The 15,125-nt window shown below is 33.2% G+C and overlaps 2 protein-coding genes across 2 annotated transcripts; one reads left to right on the top strand and one right to left on the bottom strand.

Moving 5' to 3' along the window:
• Positions 1-879: 879 nt before the first annotated feature.
• On the top strand, positions 880-2,366 carry LOC108846757 (dehydrodolichyl diphosphate synthase 5-like). Its single transcript, XM_018619964.2, has 4 exons — positions 880-1,037; positions 1,444-1,636; positions 1,720-1,787; positions 1,878-2,366. The coding sequence occupies exons 1-4, from the start codon at positions 880-882 to the stop codon at positions 2,320-2,322; spliced, it is 864 nt and encodes a 287-aa protein (XP_018475466.1). The 3' UTR covers positions 2,323-2,366.
• Positions 2,367-14,657: 12,291 nt separating this feature from the next.
• LOC108845174 (uncharacterized mitochondrial protein AtMg00310-like) lies at positions 14,658-15,125 on the bottom strand. Its single transcript, XM_018618430.1, has one exon. The coding sequence runs from the start codon at positions 15,123-15,125 to the stop codon at positions 14,658-14,660; it is 468 nt and encodes a 155-aa protein (XP_018473932.1).

Genomic DNA, 15,125 nt, shown 5'->3' with positions numbered 1-15,125 from the left:
AATTTTAACAATTATGTAATACATATTGTGTAATACAAATTTTGTATATAATGTAACAATTATGTAATACCTATTAATTTACAAATATATATAATCATTAGTACAAAGAACAAATTTAAAGTGAAAATAAATATTTACACGGCCACAGATCAAGCTATAGAAATAAACAACTACATCGTAAGATTGTTTTTCTTTTACAAATTTATTTTAGTTCTAAATATTTTTGTATATTTTATTTGTTTTAAGGGATGTTAAGATTTCGGAATCGAAAAAAATATGACCCACTTCTATATTATTTTAGTTATGAAATTTAAAATTTATATCAAAATATTTTATTAAAATTTTAATTTTAATTTTTATATAACTATAAATATTAATTTTTAATAATATTTAAATATTACAAATATATCATTTAATATAAAAAACTAAAAACATAAAATAAATATCCGCCAGGTCGGGCGGGTCAAGGTCTAGTAGACGTTAATTCTCATGAAGTACAAAAAAAAAAGCAAAGAAAAATGTTGAAGCATGACTGTATCTATGTGATTAGCTTCCACAGATGTTAATATAAGGTTGCGACATTATGTCTTTGGGGACACATTTACGAGACTGTTGATTTAATTAATGCAAAGGTTACCTAGACTGGTCTAGAATATAGAAATCTGAGCTCACAGAAACGTCTTAAAATTGATATGGACTAGGTGACAAAACCATTAGTGATTTTCATGTGTTTTAAGATCTGTCGGTTACGAGATGTCAATTATTTTCATGTGATGTATGATCTTTGCGTAGCATTGATCATGTGTGCGTCTTCGAATACGAGCCATTCAAGCATCTATAAATAGACGACTAATTGATAAGATATTGAGAACCAAAAAAATGTTGTCTCTAGTCTCTATTTTCTTGACTTGTCTTGCTCTTATTCTCATCCCTTGTCTCTTTATCTTTAGGCGTCCAAGTTTTCCCCTCTTCTTAAAAAAAATCATCATATTCATCAGTACCACAGCTTCTCAATACAATGATGAAGAAGAGAGGTAGTGTGGTTCTAGTTATCATACTTTTTACATGGCCATCTTCTTAGTTCTGTTATGTACATTAAGGAATGGTTTCTCTTAGTCTAATCTCAAATTAACTAATCTTAGAACATACAACGTAGTGTAAATTCCATAGAAGCCAAGTGCGTCTGTCCTCAACCAACCTAACAAAACTATGATATATTTTCTTGTTCTGTAACATACAAACACGTACACTACAACTGGATTAAATATGTTTAGTGACATGGCAAGACATTAGCACATACCAGCATACTATAAGTAATATACATATATGGAAGTTTCAACATGTCCAGTAAAGGAGGTTTTGCCCAACTGGTTCCTTACTTACTTCGAGATCATGTTATAGTAAAGTTCCAAACATTTTTTGTTCGTACTAATTAATTTGTAGTGGTACAATCGGAGAGAAAGGGAAACGAGGGAGAATGCCAAAGCATGTGGCGAACAAAAGAGGACTTAGGGTATCGGAAGGTCACGAAGCCGGAGCAAGAACAGTATTGGAGCATGCTATGGACTGTTTCGCCATGGGGATAAACACTCTCTCACTCTTTGCTTTCTCCACTGAAAATTGGGGGAGACCCGATGTAAGCTTTAGAAAAACAAATAATGAGCGATTGATTTTTGTTTCCCATAAATTTCAAGATTTTCTTATATTCCATCATTTCAGGGTGAAGTTAACTTTTTGATGGCTATGTTTGAGAAAAACTTCAAGTCCGAAATGGCTTACTTCGACAGGTACTCAACCAGTAGTTTTGATATTTTTTGAAGTGTTAATGTTTTTTTTTTTTGGAAGTGTTAATGTTAATTTTTCGGCTTGCCTTTTAGATATAAAGTCAAGATCTCCGTTATCGGGAAACGGACAAATATGCCCCAGTCGCTTCTAGGTTTGATACATGAGGTCGAAAAAGCTACAAAGAACTATAAAGAGAAGCATCTTATTATGGCGTTAGACTATAGTGGAAGGTATGATATCTTACAGGCCTGCAAAAGTCTTGCTGAAAAGACGAAAAATGGGCTCATCCAAGTGGAGGATATCAACGAAAGCATGATTGACAAAGAGTTAATGACAAGCTGTAGTGAGTACCCAAACCCTGATCTGTTGATCAGGACCAGCGGAGAGCAAAGAATCAGTAACTTCTTCTTATGGCAATCAGCTTATACTGAGCTCTACTTTTCTAATGTTCTGTGGCCTGACTTTGGCGAGGCTGAGTATCTCAAAGCTTTGACTTGGTATCAGCAGAGACAGAGGCGATTTGGTCGAAGAGTTTGAACTTTGACTTTTCATGTATTGCAAATAAATGGCTTAGTTAGCCAATGCTACGTTAATGTTATTTATTTTTCTAATAACACTATCATTAAATAGTGAAAAAAAAAATCACCTTTGTAATGTTTAAATGTTATGATATGGATACAATCGTGTAAATTGCGGTAGGAAAATGCATTAATATATGTTATGCATTATGCGGATTTGCATTCATTGAGAGGCGGTACTAACAAAAACCACAGTGCACAAAATACATTATTTTAATTAATATATAACCGTTTAACATTAAGACTAAATATAAACATAAATTGTCAAGTTTGTTCAAACAAAAAAAAAAACATAAATAGTCATGTTTGATTATATTTTACATCTAAAAAGAAAAACACAGAGTTGATAATTTGATTGCCGAGAAGAGTAAATTTGACTGATTGTCCTCGCTGTCTTTTTGTGCTAGTATTTGTGCACATTCAATCATCTACTTATCAATTAATTCTGAGAGGTTACTAATTTTTTCACTAGCTGTTCTTCACTAAGGATAAAAGTAAGTGAAAATTACATAACCTATTAGGTTTGGGACTTATTATTCGGGATCCGGATTCAATCGAAATCCGCTCCAAAAATAGGATATTGGGGGCTCAAATCCGGAACCGAAGAATAAAATCTCGGATCCATCAAAACCCAATCCGGGTATTAATAATTTGAAATTTTTTTGATCCGGATATATGGATCCGGATCTTAATTTTAAAATATATTTTTAGTTTTATTAGTAATTATATTTGATATATTTATACATAAAATTAGTTTATAATATTATATCTTAATTTTTAATATTATATACATATATTTATAAAACTTTTTGTCATCATATATTATAAATCTTGAATAAATATTTAATTTATGAATTATTTTAGAATTTTTCATATTTTAAAATATTTTTTTTTATTTATACGAATTCAGATCCGGATAACCGCAGATAATATAACATCTAGACATATATCTGGATCTGCATGTTTAATCCACTGATTCGATGAATTTTAATACTTTAAATTTACAGATATTTATTATAATTGGTGTTTGAGAGAGAGCAGAACACCAACATAATCTTTGGGAACAGAATCAATTGTTCAGATGTTCCTGCCCGAAAAACAAATTCTGTAATACTCCTGCCCAAAAAGTAAATTAAATAAAACTTTATTTAAATTCAAAAAAGCGGCAAAAGACCATGAAACTAAATGAAGCTTAAATAATTACAAACCAACCATGGAAAATTTGCGAACCATCGAGACCCAACCTATAAAATTCAGATCTTTTTCTGCATAACTTTAGAAAAATTAGCAAGACTCGGTGTAATTGTAAAACTTGGTGTAAGTGTAACTGTAATCTAAGTTGAACTAAGTCGCAATATGTTCTTTTATGGAGACAATGTTGTTATTGATATATTTATTGAAGTTAAAATAAATAAAAATTACTTTATAGAGAAAAACTAGAGACATTACATTATGTGAAATGTATTTTACATAAACTTAGTAAAAGTAGATAAAAATTACATGCCATAACTCATAAACATACAACTAATTTTCAATTGGCCAATGACCAAATGTCAAATGAATATCATTGCAGAAATCCCAAGCTACACACTGCCAGAAACAATGATCGCATCTCCACTGTGTTCTGATCCATCTAAAGTACTATAAACACCTGTCTATTATTGCAGAGCACCAGCAATCATATGATACGTTGGGATCTATTATTTCCAATATAGACATAAACATCTCAGGTTTTTCGTAAGCCCAATGGTTGAGAATACCGAACTACTGATCATGTGATACATCCGATCAAAAAATTCACGAGTAGAACAATGATAGTTGTGAATCAATCCTCTACCATCAACACTAAATGCTAAGTTCAGCATACCATCTACATACTTCGCCAACAACAATCCTCTCTCACCAGCAAGCTGAATTTTTTCCCTTCCTTCATCAAGTAAATGGAGGACGAAGTAGAACCTAGGCCTGCATGTTCTAAGAGCATTAACCTCATCTATCTAGTCATTCAAGTGAAAGAGATCTGCAGATTGGTAGAAGTATTTTTCTCTGCAAATTTGATTGAACCCGGAGAAAGCAACTCTTGCACTACCGAAGTCCCAGAGAAGTCTTGTTGTTACCTTTAAACTTGATATAAAAATAAAACTTTGAAAAACTTAGTAAAAATTTAAATAGTTTAAATTGTATAACTTAGTAATACTTTGTGAATGATGACTTAATTTAATAGTTATGTTTTTCTATGAAGTGCTGCTTTCAAAGAACAAAATGAAACTATCTGACCTCTGATAGTAGAGACATGGAACAAAGTGAGAAGGATGGTAGTTTAGGTAGTGGAGAGATGAAAAAAAGAATGTGGATAAGGGTGTAGGAGAGAATGACAATAGAAGTAATTTGGAAAATAGCATAGGGATGAGCAAAGCGAGAAAGAATCAATGAAGAATAAATCAATCATTGGCAATCAATACAAGTGGCAATAAAAAAAACAACCTATACAAGTTTTTGTAACTTGGTAACTCAGTTAAAAATTTGTTATTTATATTTGTGTAACTCGGTAAAATTTAGTGAAAGTTTTTCCATTTTTGTTTCTCCCTTTGTAGATCTTGAGATTACTTTGCTTTGTGTTTGTTTAACTCGGTAAAATTTTGTTAAAGTTACATATTTCTGGTTGTCAAACTTATTATTACTTTTTTTTAGTGTTTGTGTAAAGTTGATAAACCTAGGAAAAAGCTTTACATTCCATTAAGGTGATACAAATTTTAATTAGTTATGCATCCAAATTCTAATAACTACTAAAATAAAACAACATAGAACTATCATTATTTTCTTCGCACTATAGGGTTTCTTAATCTTCATAGTTGCCTTAAGAAGTAAAAATTTCTTCTTTTAACACACTAATTTTGTTGTTTGTGTTTATGTTACTTGATTTGTTATTTATGTTCGTAGAACTTGGTGTAACTTAAGATAACGTTGGTTAAGTATATCATTTTTGTTTGTCAAACTTCGTAAATCATAGTATTACTTATTTTTTGCATGTTTGTGTAAGTAGTATTTTTTTCTGTTTGTAAAATTCGGTAAAAAAATTATCAGAATTTTAATTTTTCATTTGTCAAAATTCAAAAACTTTAAAAAACTCGTCATTGAACTAATTTGATAGAAGTTATGATTGATTGTACAACCAAAATCTCAGAAATACCATGGCAGTAGGAATAAGATAACATATAACTATCAATATATTTCTTCCGTTATTGGGTCTCTAATCCGCATGGTAGTTTGGGAAACCACACAAAGACATCAATAGTATTGGAAATACGGATTTGGATCAGATTAAGATAACTTCTCGATGATACCCTCGCTGCTGCATCATCACTTAATAGGTAGCTTCAGAGTTTTTACTCTTGATTTACCACTATTTTCTGGGAAAAAACCTGAAAATTGCAGATTAGGTGAAGAAAGATGAAAAAGGAAAAAAGTGGATGAGAGAAAATGGGTTGAGAGGACTGAGAAGACAATAGAAATGAGAAAATCCTAAAAATTAAAGAAATTATAGTTACCAACTTTGTTTTTGGGGTCTGGAAAATATTAAAATTTTGGGAGGGAAAATTCTGAAATTTGGACGGGAAATTTTTTTACAACACTTTTGGAGTCAAAGTTTTACCAAGTTTGTAGTTTTACAAAAAGTTTTGAAGTTTTATTTTTCTATTTTTTGCATTTTTTAGTTTTACTGTACTCAAAAAATTTATATTATAGTTATACCACTTATATTTAGTTTCCTACAATCATTTCCAATCAAATCATGTTGTAATATAATTAATTTCGTGGTATATATAAGTTTTGTAATGTTACAAGGTCAGTACTAAGAAAAAATTCATAAAAGAACATTGTATTTTCTCTATTATAAATAGTACACAATTATGTGATGAAAATTTTGACTATAATTATTTTGAATTGAAATCAGAAAATACTAACAAATGATAAGCATAATACTTGTAAACAACCAACAAGTTTAGAATTTTGTATCTTCAATTTTGTTTTTGTATTTTATCAGTTTTACTAAATTTAATTTAGTTTTTTTAGAGAAAATTACTCAGATTAACTCTAATCTTTTACTTAATTACTAGTTTAACTTTGTGTAATCAATATAATCAAACATATGTACAAAAAGACCAATTAACCCTAATGGTTCTTCTTTACTAAAAATTTGCCAAATAATTTAACCTAGCCGTCGTCGTCGACGTAAACCAAAAATACTTTCTGAAAAAGCAAAACCATGACGTTAAAGTTGTCGATTTTGAACTTGCCGGCGGTTTAATCTTCTTCCTCTCCGAGTAGCATCTACTTCGCCGGTGTGACGGATTCTTGTTATCTCCTCTGTCAAACATTCCGACGACGAGAACCTCCATATCTTCACCCGTTAATTACGTATGTCACTTCATGGTGTCAAATCTGTATTTCATTTTGTCCTCCGAGTTATAATGTTGTTTTCTAGAACATTGAGATTTCCATGGAGTTTGGATAGCTTTTGATTTGGTGTTAAGTGTTATAGAGAAGAATATTAGTTACAACAACGAATCATATGCCTCTCATACTTTGGATAGTTGTTTGTATAAAGTTGATGCGTAGTGGGGTTTGTAAGAGAAGGAGTGTAAGAAGCACATCTCAACTATATCGTAGCTTGGAGTTTTTAAGATAATCAATATTTTGATACATTCTAACACTCGCTTTTGTAGTAGAATTTGATGCTAACAGTTTTTTTATGTTTTCATTGTTAGGTATGACTTTTTCTAGCACTAAGAGAAACTATCCTCGTCTACTCTACAGTAAAGGAAAAGCTCCTAGTCAGCAAAGGAATATGAGTTATTATAGCTATTTGTCCAGTTTATTAGTGAACGTGTCTTATTCTGTTTCAGCTACAATTTGCAGTCCATTTTTATGATAAGGCCATCTGTTCTGTTTTAGAATTTTTTTGCTTTGTTCTGTTTTAGAATTTTTTTACTTTGTTTTACTAGCTCATTTTTATGATAAGGCCCTCGTCGTCTTCATCACTTGCATCCTTTTCTTCATCCAAAACTTTTTCCGTAAGTTCAAGACAGATTTGCATTGCATCTGTTTCAGATTGTTCCGAAAATCCATTAAATTGCCTCTGATCGTAAGCTCTGATCACCGTATGAACGAAATCCTCGAAACTTGTTTTGTCGTTCGCTGCTATTGTCTTGCTTCTCATTCCTTTATCAACACCGAATAACCATTTGGGTTTTCCGGGTATCCATTTTCCGCAAACAAACGTAACCTCCCGTTGGAGAAGAAGACATGATGGTTAATTTGTGCATTAGGGTTTTTTCCTTCTTGGTTTAAATTAAGTTTTGGTTATAGTTTGGTTTACTTGATTTATTTTGGTTTATTTAATATAATTTGTTGGTTAGAAAGTTTTGGTTTAATTCAAATGAGATATCTGTTTTTTTTTTCTAAAAAAACAGAATTTAATGGTTAAATCTGGTTTTCAATAACCGGTTCGGTTAAATAAATTTTAATTACTCTGTGGCAAGATAATTATTAAATCTGTAGCCAAAGTAAAAACAAATCTGTCAAATTGTAGTTAAGTCTGTGGTCAAATGGTAAATAAATCTGTCAAATTCATACTAAATCTGTCAAATTTAAGTAAATCTGTGGTTAAAGGATAATAAATCAGTTAAGATCTAAATAAATCTGTCAAAAATATAAAAATCGGTGGCCAAAGAAAAAACAAATCTATCATATCATATATAAATCTGTCAAAAATAAGTAAATCTGTGGTCAATAAAACTAAATCCAATTAAATCTGTGAAAATTCAATAAATCTGTGACCAAACATGACAGATATATCAAAATAAATCTGTAGAAATCTAATTAAGTCTATAGAATTTTAGATAAATCTGTCACCAAAGAAAAATAAAAATAAGTTTGTGGTTACATAAATCGTAGGCAAAATAAATCTGTGAGTAATGGCATTTTTGTAATTTTTTTATAACAAAGGATTTAAGGGTAAAATAGGTATAAAATTTCTACTAATAATTAAAATAAAATTAGAGTCATTGTAGTAATAAACGGATAAACTAAGGTTAAACTAGCTTTTTCCCGTTTTTTTATCGTCTTGAAGAATCATCTTGAATAATAGATGCAACTAATCATGGTGTGCATTTCGTTCTGGTTCATGAATTTAAACTTTTCAAGAGCAAGTATGCACTTCTATGTATATTTTATTGAAATAAAATCAGAATTTTTAATATTCAGAGCTCACAGTTGAAAATAATAATTTCAACACAGTTATGATGTGATGCTTGATCAACTAAATCTTTCAAATGCTCTGACAATATACTCCACTGACTCAGTCACCTTAAGATATCATTGTGTTTCTTCAATTGTCTCTTAGGTTTTACTACCAATGAAATATAACTCAAATTTAATATCTTTATACATGGATTTATGGTCATCTTTCCGCATATCCGATCCACTAGCATACACCTTTGTTGGAATTCATTTGTAACTATCTCCGGCTTTATAATAGTATTTTTCATAATCAAAGTGTATGTTTGTGAAAGAATTTGTCATCTCCTGTAAAAATCAAAATGATTAACAATTATATTAGATGAAATTGCACGGTTTGACCATAAATTTTTACCATGTTATACAGTTTTACCAATATAGTTATATCAAGTTATAGAGTTTAGTCAGTAAACTTTTACCTAGCTATACAATTTTACTAAGTTATATTGTATAGGTTTACCAAATTATACAAGTTGTATGGTTATAGTTATGCATAATTATACATAGCTATACCATTTTGTTCTTACCAAGTTTTACTACGTTTTCTAGTTCTTAATCAAAATACTAATATTTTACAAATTTTTAATAATTATATCAGTGTTTTTCATCATCCAAATATCGAGTCTTATAGTTCTCAATGCTCGTTAATTGTGAACTCTCAACACAAATTTGAAATTAAAATTTCTAATTCTCCACAAATGAATTAATGGAGAAATTAAATTGAATTGAGCTTGAACAAATCAAATATGGGTTGGAGATTTACAGTACAAAGAAAGAAGGGAAGAAGATAGAGTATGAGAGATAATGATTTTATTTAGTTTAGCCAAAAAGGATAATTTAGATATTAACCATATTTTTGAGAAGTATAAAATAAATGAGGAATATGCGAGAATTAGTAAGAGTATGACAAAATAAAATTTGCCTCATTAAGAGTATCTCAGCATTTCACCCTTAGAAACACTGTTCTGGATTACGTTATTATCTAATAGATGTTCCTTTTTATTGTTTAAAATTTAAATGACTGTTAATATAATAATTGTAAGAGACTATTGCTTTGCCTCTTATGGTTGTTGATGCTCTAATCCAACTAGACTCAGATCATTAACAATCTCATCTTTCAAACCCTGTAATATTTAGATCATTAACAATCTCATTTTCCAAACCCTGTAAATAAAGCAGTTATGAATACCAAAGAAAACTAATAAAGTTCAAAAGCATTAATCATGAACACCAACTAATTTTTCTTTTCAGCAATAGTCAAATTTCTTCCATACAATGGTAAGCCAAAGATAATATGAATTCACAGTTGGTTTAATGACTATTTACTATAATTTATCACTATGCACCCCAAATACATAACAAAGACTACAATGTTCAAAGCAATGACATATAAAGTCATTAAAGCACAAAATTTTGATCTAAATTATCTCAAATATTTGCTGAATAAAAAAAAAACACAATCCTCTTTCTAACGAAGAATCTATGAACAATTTGTTGAATAAATCTTCAAGATCATGAATTCAAATCCAAGCTGCCACATTATCCTGGAACTACAAATAATAAATCGGGTGAAATGCGAAGCAAGCTTACTTTCTTGTTAATCATAAGAATCATTGACATGACATGCTCCAAAATAACTGTTTCAGCAGGATCGTTTTAGAGGGAAAAGTCACCCAAGCAACATTTTAGGATATACAATTTCAAAGAGCACATTTTTTAAAGTCATATGTTAGATAATATAGAACTTTAACCAATGTTTCCAAAACATTACAAGGCTATCACCCTAGCCCACCAAAATCACCCCCACAATCATCAAGACAACCCTTGATTCTTAGTCTACCACTATTACAACCTGCAGTCACCATAACTATACCAAAAAATGAATTCAAAAACTACTCAAAGCAACTAAACAGAGGATTGAACTTCCTCATTCTCAAAGCAATTAAGTAGCCATCTAGGAGGACCAGCCGCCACATATGATTGTTGCTGACCACCTTTAGTCACACTCTTAGCAATGAGGAGAGCTCCTCTGTTGTTAGCTCTTTTCTCCTGCACTAATTTCCACCACTCTATTCTTCCCAACATACTTCTAATAAGGACATTTTCTCTTTTGAAGTTTGGCCATGACTTGGGTCTCAGTATCATCTGAGTCAAGTCCCTATCATCAATGGCAAAGATCACTATGTTGCAACGATGCGCCGCAATGCATTCAATACACCACACTAAGGCTTCCAAATTCACTTCACGCAAACTTATAATCTGTGAAAAGGCTCTTCTTCTGTGTAAGATCACCTTCCCTTTCTCATCTCTTAGAACCCATGCACCGCCTCCTCTTCTCGCAACTTTCATCCAGTCAACCCCGATATTGCACTTGAGCCATCCATTTGGTGGCGGAGACCACCTCTTTAACTGCTCCACACTATCTCCATTTTCTTCCCTCTCCACATTTCATTCATTAATCTGTGCCAAGGTCTACATCTCTGATTCCACAAAAGTCTTTTCTACTAGTGATATCACTCAAATTACCCTAACAAGTGATCTTACTCTCTCAAATAAGAGGTTCGATTGTAGTACTTAGGGATCGAATCCACAGAGAGCTAGGGCACACACTAAACTATAGATATTAAGGTTAAACTAGGCAAACAGTTTATAGTAAATATGAAAGCAATTAATAAATGAAAGCAAAGTGAACAAGGCAGTTGTTCTTATGTAACCAAGAGTTGTTTGATGGAAGGATGGTAGCTAGATCTAGGGTTTCTATTCAGGCTGGAATTATAATGATATAGATACTAAATTATGATATTATAGAACTCAACTATAAGAATAACATATCAACTCTCGTTGTATAGGTTATCTATTACTAGATCCAATGATCTCACCTGTCGGGATGATCAATTAGAAAGTGTCGATCAATGACTTTATAGGAGTATCGATCGATACACCTTTTGCTCCGTCGATCGATTATTCTATAGGAATAACGATCGACGCGATTCTAGTAAGCTTAATGCGCGGGTTGAATAAATGTTCACTAGGGTTTCTAAACCAGCTCTCGCTGTTATCTAACAATCCTAGATCAAAGAAGACAAGTCAGATAAGAGACCAAGCTCTCGCTTGTGCCTAATGATTCTATGATCAAGTTCAGGTTAATTACTCAAGAACAAGCATTAAGAACAGTCTCAATGATTAATACCACAACTTAGCAATTCTATATTTGGGGCTAATCCCTTATAACTTATCTGAACCCTAAACCTAACAGGTGGATCTACTCAGACATGATAGCTGTAACAGAAATCATAGATGAATAGATGAAATTGCAATAGAATAGGTATAAAAACCAAAGGAGTTCCAAGAGGACTCTCAAGGAGTTCCTCTATTCTCTCCTAGACTAAGAACAATGAATCAAAAGAAAGCGTAGAAAGCGTAGCCGTCAACAGTGGCTTAGAAATAACATAAATATGGTTTCTGATCGTCAAGGCTATTTTGGTAACTTTATGGTGACTCCTGGGCTTCAGTCGGTCATGAAATATACTCAGCCCACATTCTGATGTCCCTGTCTATCGTCATGCAGTCTGTTGCATCGATCGACATACAATCCTCTTTTTCGACGGTTTTTTCTCGCGAGGCAGACTGACCACTCTTCAGTAAAACGGGCATAACTTCTGCTACAGGATGCGGATTGACCTCAGACCGGTGGAATTGGAAAGCTAACTCTAATCTTCACCGTGTGTCAAACGATGGGCTAAATCCAACGGTGGGAAGGTCTCCATCGAGAGCTAAACATCTGAAACGTCTGTGCAGTTCTGCGCTGCGAAAAACTCCAAAAGGCACCAAAATCACCATATATCTCCAAATCGTCCCTGAACCTATAAATACTCTAAATAGACTCCAATACATAGTAAATAGTATCTAAAACACTTATATACCATCGGTAAAAATGGGTAAAATCCATGGTATATCAACTAGCTCCATCAAACCAGTTTGTTTCCCCTCAAAAAGAAGATTATTCAGTTTCTTTCACAGAAACCACACTAACCAAGGAATAGCATCAGGAACCTTAGCAGCAATCAGTTTGTTGGACCCCAATGAGATCAAGTAGTGAAGATTAGAGTTGGGATGTTGCATCGAAACCATCCTGGGACATGGAACATTAGCAAGTGCCCACAACTGCCTAGCAATGGGACATGTAAACAAGATGTGGTTGATTGATTCTCCATGAAAGCCACAAGCTTGACAGCATGGGTCCATCTTAATTCCCCTTGTAACCAGATGTTCTCCCACCGAGATGGCATTACTTAGGGCTCTCCAAACAAAATTTTTGATCTTTGGAGGAGCCTTCAACTTCCACGCTGCATTCTTCAGCTCGTTGAGGATGGTAAGGCTTCCGCTTCTCTGATATCGTTTCTCCTGGCCACTCTGGTCTTCAACCAATAACTAGACTTGACGGAGTAACCTCCATGTTTATTGGGCTGCCATACCCAAAAGTCTTCCTCCTCAAAAATGGATTTCATTGCCAAAATCCTCTGCACGTCCTCTTCATAAAATAAATCATGGAGAGAGTTCAAGTTCCAACACTTGTTCTTCTTGTCTATCAACTTGTCAACACACAAGAGGAGATCGACAAAGATGTTTTTGATAACAGAACTTTTCAAGGTCCCTATCAAATGATGTAGTATAAAAGATTGTCGAACCAATCCTAAGTGATTTCAATGCAAAGGGAATGCAAGTCCATGCTTAATCTAATTGCAAACCAAAAGTGAAATGAGTTTTAAACTAGAGCAATACTGAAATGCAATAAAACAATAACCTTTCTTTGATTATGAGATGGGAGAACTCATGGGATAAGGGATTAGACCTTGGGTGATCAAGTTTTGAACTAAAGGTGACAGCTTTCAATCAATCTATTAACCTTAGGCCTAGACACAATCCTAAACAAACTCTATCTCTAGATGGATGCTCATTTGCTAAGATGACTCAAGCATCAAATCTCTTTGGTTGAATGTCATAAAAGCAATCATTAAAATCAAGTCTACTAGTCATCTTAACACCTTTAACAACAAATCTCTTTGGCAAAGTGTGTTAAAAGCTTAGGAGAGTTGGCTCAGACATTTCATCAAACACCTTGTGGGTGGGAAATGTCTAAAGCTCAACTTTTGAGAGGCCAACTCAAAAGATGCATTAAGAACACTCTACAAGCAAGGAAATAGAAAGATCTATACCCAAACACTTTAGATCTAGCTTAATCACCCTTAGTCTCCCTAACCCATGAATCCAAAAGTGGACTACTCACTAATCACCATGATTCCTCTTAAACCCATGAGAGATTTAAGCTTAATCATGTAAAGAAAGGAAGAAAGGAACTTAAAATCACTCAAAAACACAAGAACAAGATGATGAATTGATTAAAGAAAAAAACTTTCACCAAAAGGGTTTGTGTTTCTTAAGAGAAATTAAGATCAGATCCAACTTTAGGATCTAAAAAGTATTTATATGATTCTTAAAAACCCTAATGGACTCTATGAAAATGTCTAAAAAGCCCATAAAACAAGTGAAATTCGACCAAATAAAGACACTGGAGTGGGACAGTGAAGTCACTCCCGGAAGCCGCTCCCTTGCTCGTGCCATGTACAGCTACCGTCAAGTCTCGCTGCAAGCACTCGCTATGGCACTTGTGGCTTCAAACGGATGGCCAAGTCTTGGAGTTGGTCGAGTTTCCCGCTGCGTGATGTCGCTGCCAAGCTCGTCATGTTCCCAGTGACCGCAACAACTCACTGCAAATGGCCACTCCACTCTTTCTCATATAACCAACTCGAAAAGTGACTATTCTTGATCTCTTTGTGACTCGAAATGGCTCCAAACTCTTCAAAGACTTCTTAAAGATGCTCCATCACCTAATATAGACAAATGCAATGGAAATGCAACCTAAAATGTCTAAACACTAATCTAAATGATTAATATGCATGATAAAAGAATGATAAAAACAGTGAAAATCACAAGATATCAGTTTTTCATTAAAGGCCTTCCAGGGATGTCGTCCTCGATCCAAGCATCCACCCAAACATATATCATGTTGCCATTACCCAGCTTCTTTTTAATCCCCATCACAAGCAGTTCCTTCCCAAACTGAATGCTCCGCCACGCATAAGATGGTCTTGGGCCGTTACTGGCTGAGAGGAAGTCGGAATTAGGGAAGTATCTGGTCTTAAACACTCTAGCAAACATGGATTCGGGACCATTGAGAATACGCCAAGCCTGCTTGGCTAACAAAGCTTGATTGAAGCTCTGAATATCCTTGAACCCTAGATCGCCTAGTTCTTTAGCCAGAGATAGCTTCGACCAACTCAACCAGTGCATCTTCCTTTTATGTTCTAGTGAGTTCCACCAAAAATCTGCCATCGCCTTAGTTAAATTTTTGCATGACTTCTTCGTTAACTTGAAACACGACATAGCGTAGATTGGCATAGCCAT

This window comes from Raphanus sativus, chromosome 3 (assembly GCF_000801105.2).
Source record: "Raphanus sativus cultivar WK10039 chromosome 3, ASM80110v3, whole genome shotgun sequence".
In the NCBI taxonomy this organism is placed as follows: Eukaryota; Viridiplantae; Streptophyta; class Magnoliopsida; order Brassicales; family Brassicaceae; genus Raphanus; species Raphanus sativus.
This window is presented reverse-complemented; position numbering and strand designations above follow the sequence as displayed.

What these genes read in the sequence shown, in the direction of transcription:
- LOC108845174 (XM_018618430.1), bottom strand. Translation starts at nt 15,125, where the DNA reads ATGGCTATGCCAATCTACGCTATGTCGTGTTTCAAGTTAACGAAGAAG.
- LOC108846757 (XM_018619964.2), top strand. Translation starts at nt 880, where the DNA reads ATGTTGTCTCTAGTCTCTATTTTCTTGACTTGTCTTGCTCTTATTCTC. An exon ending in AATGATGAAGAAGAGAGGTA is followed by an intron (nt 1,038 to 1,443) that starts GTGTGGTTCTAG and finishes ATTAATTTGTAG; the next exon opens with TGGTACAATCGGAGAGAAAG. An exon ending in AAAATTGGGGGAGACCCGAT is followed by an intron (nt 1,637 to 1,719) that starts GTAAGCTTTAGA and finishes CCATCATTTCAG; the next exon opens with GGTGAAGTTAACTTTTTGAT.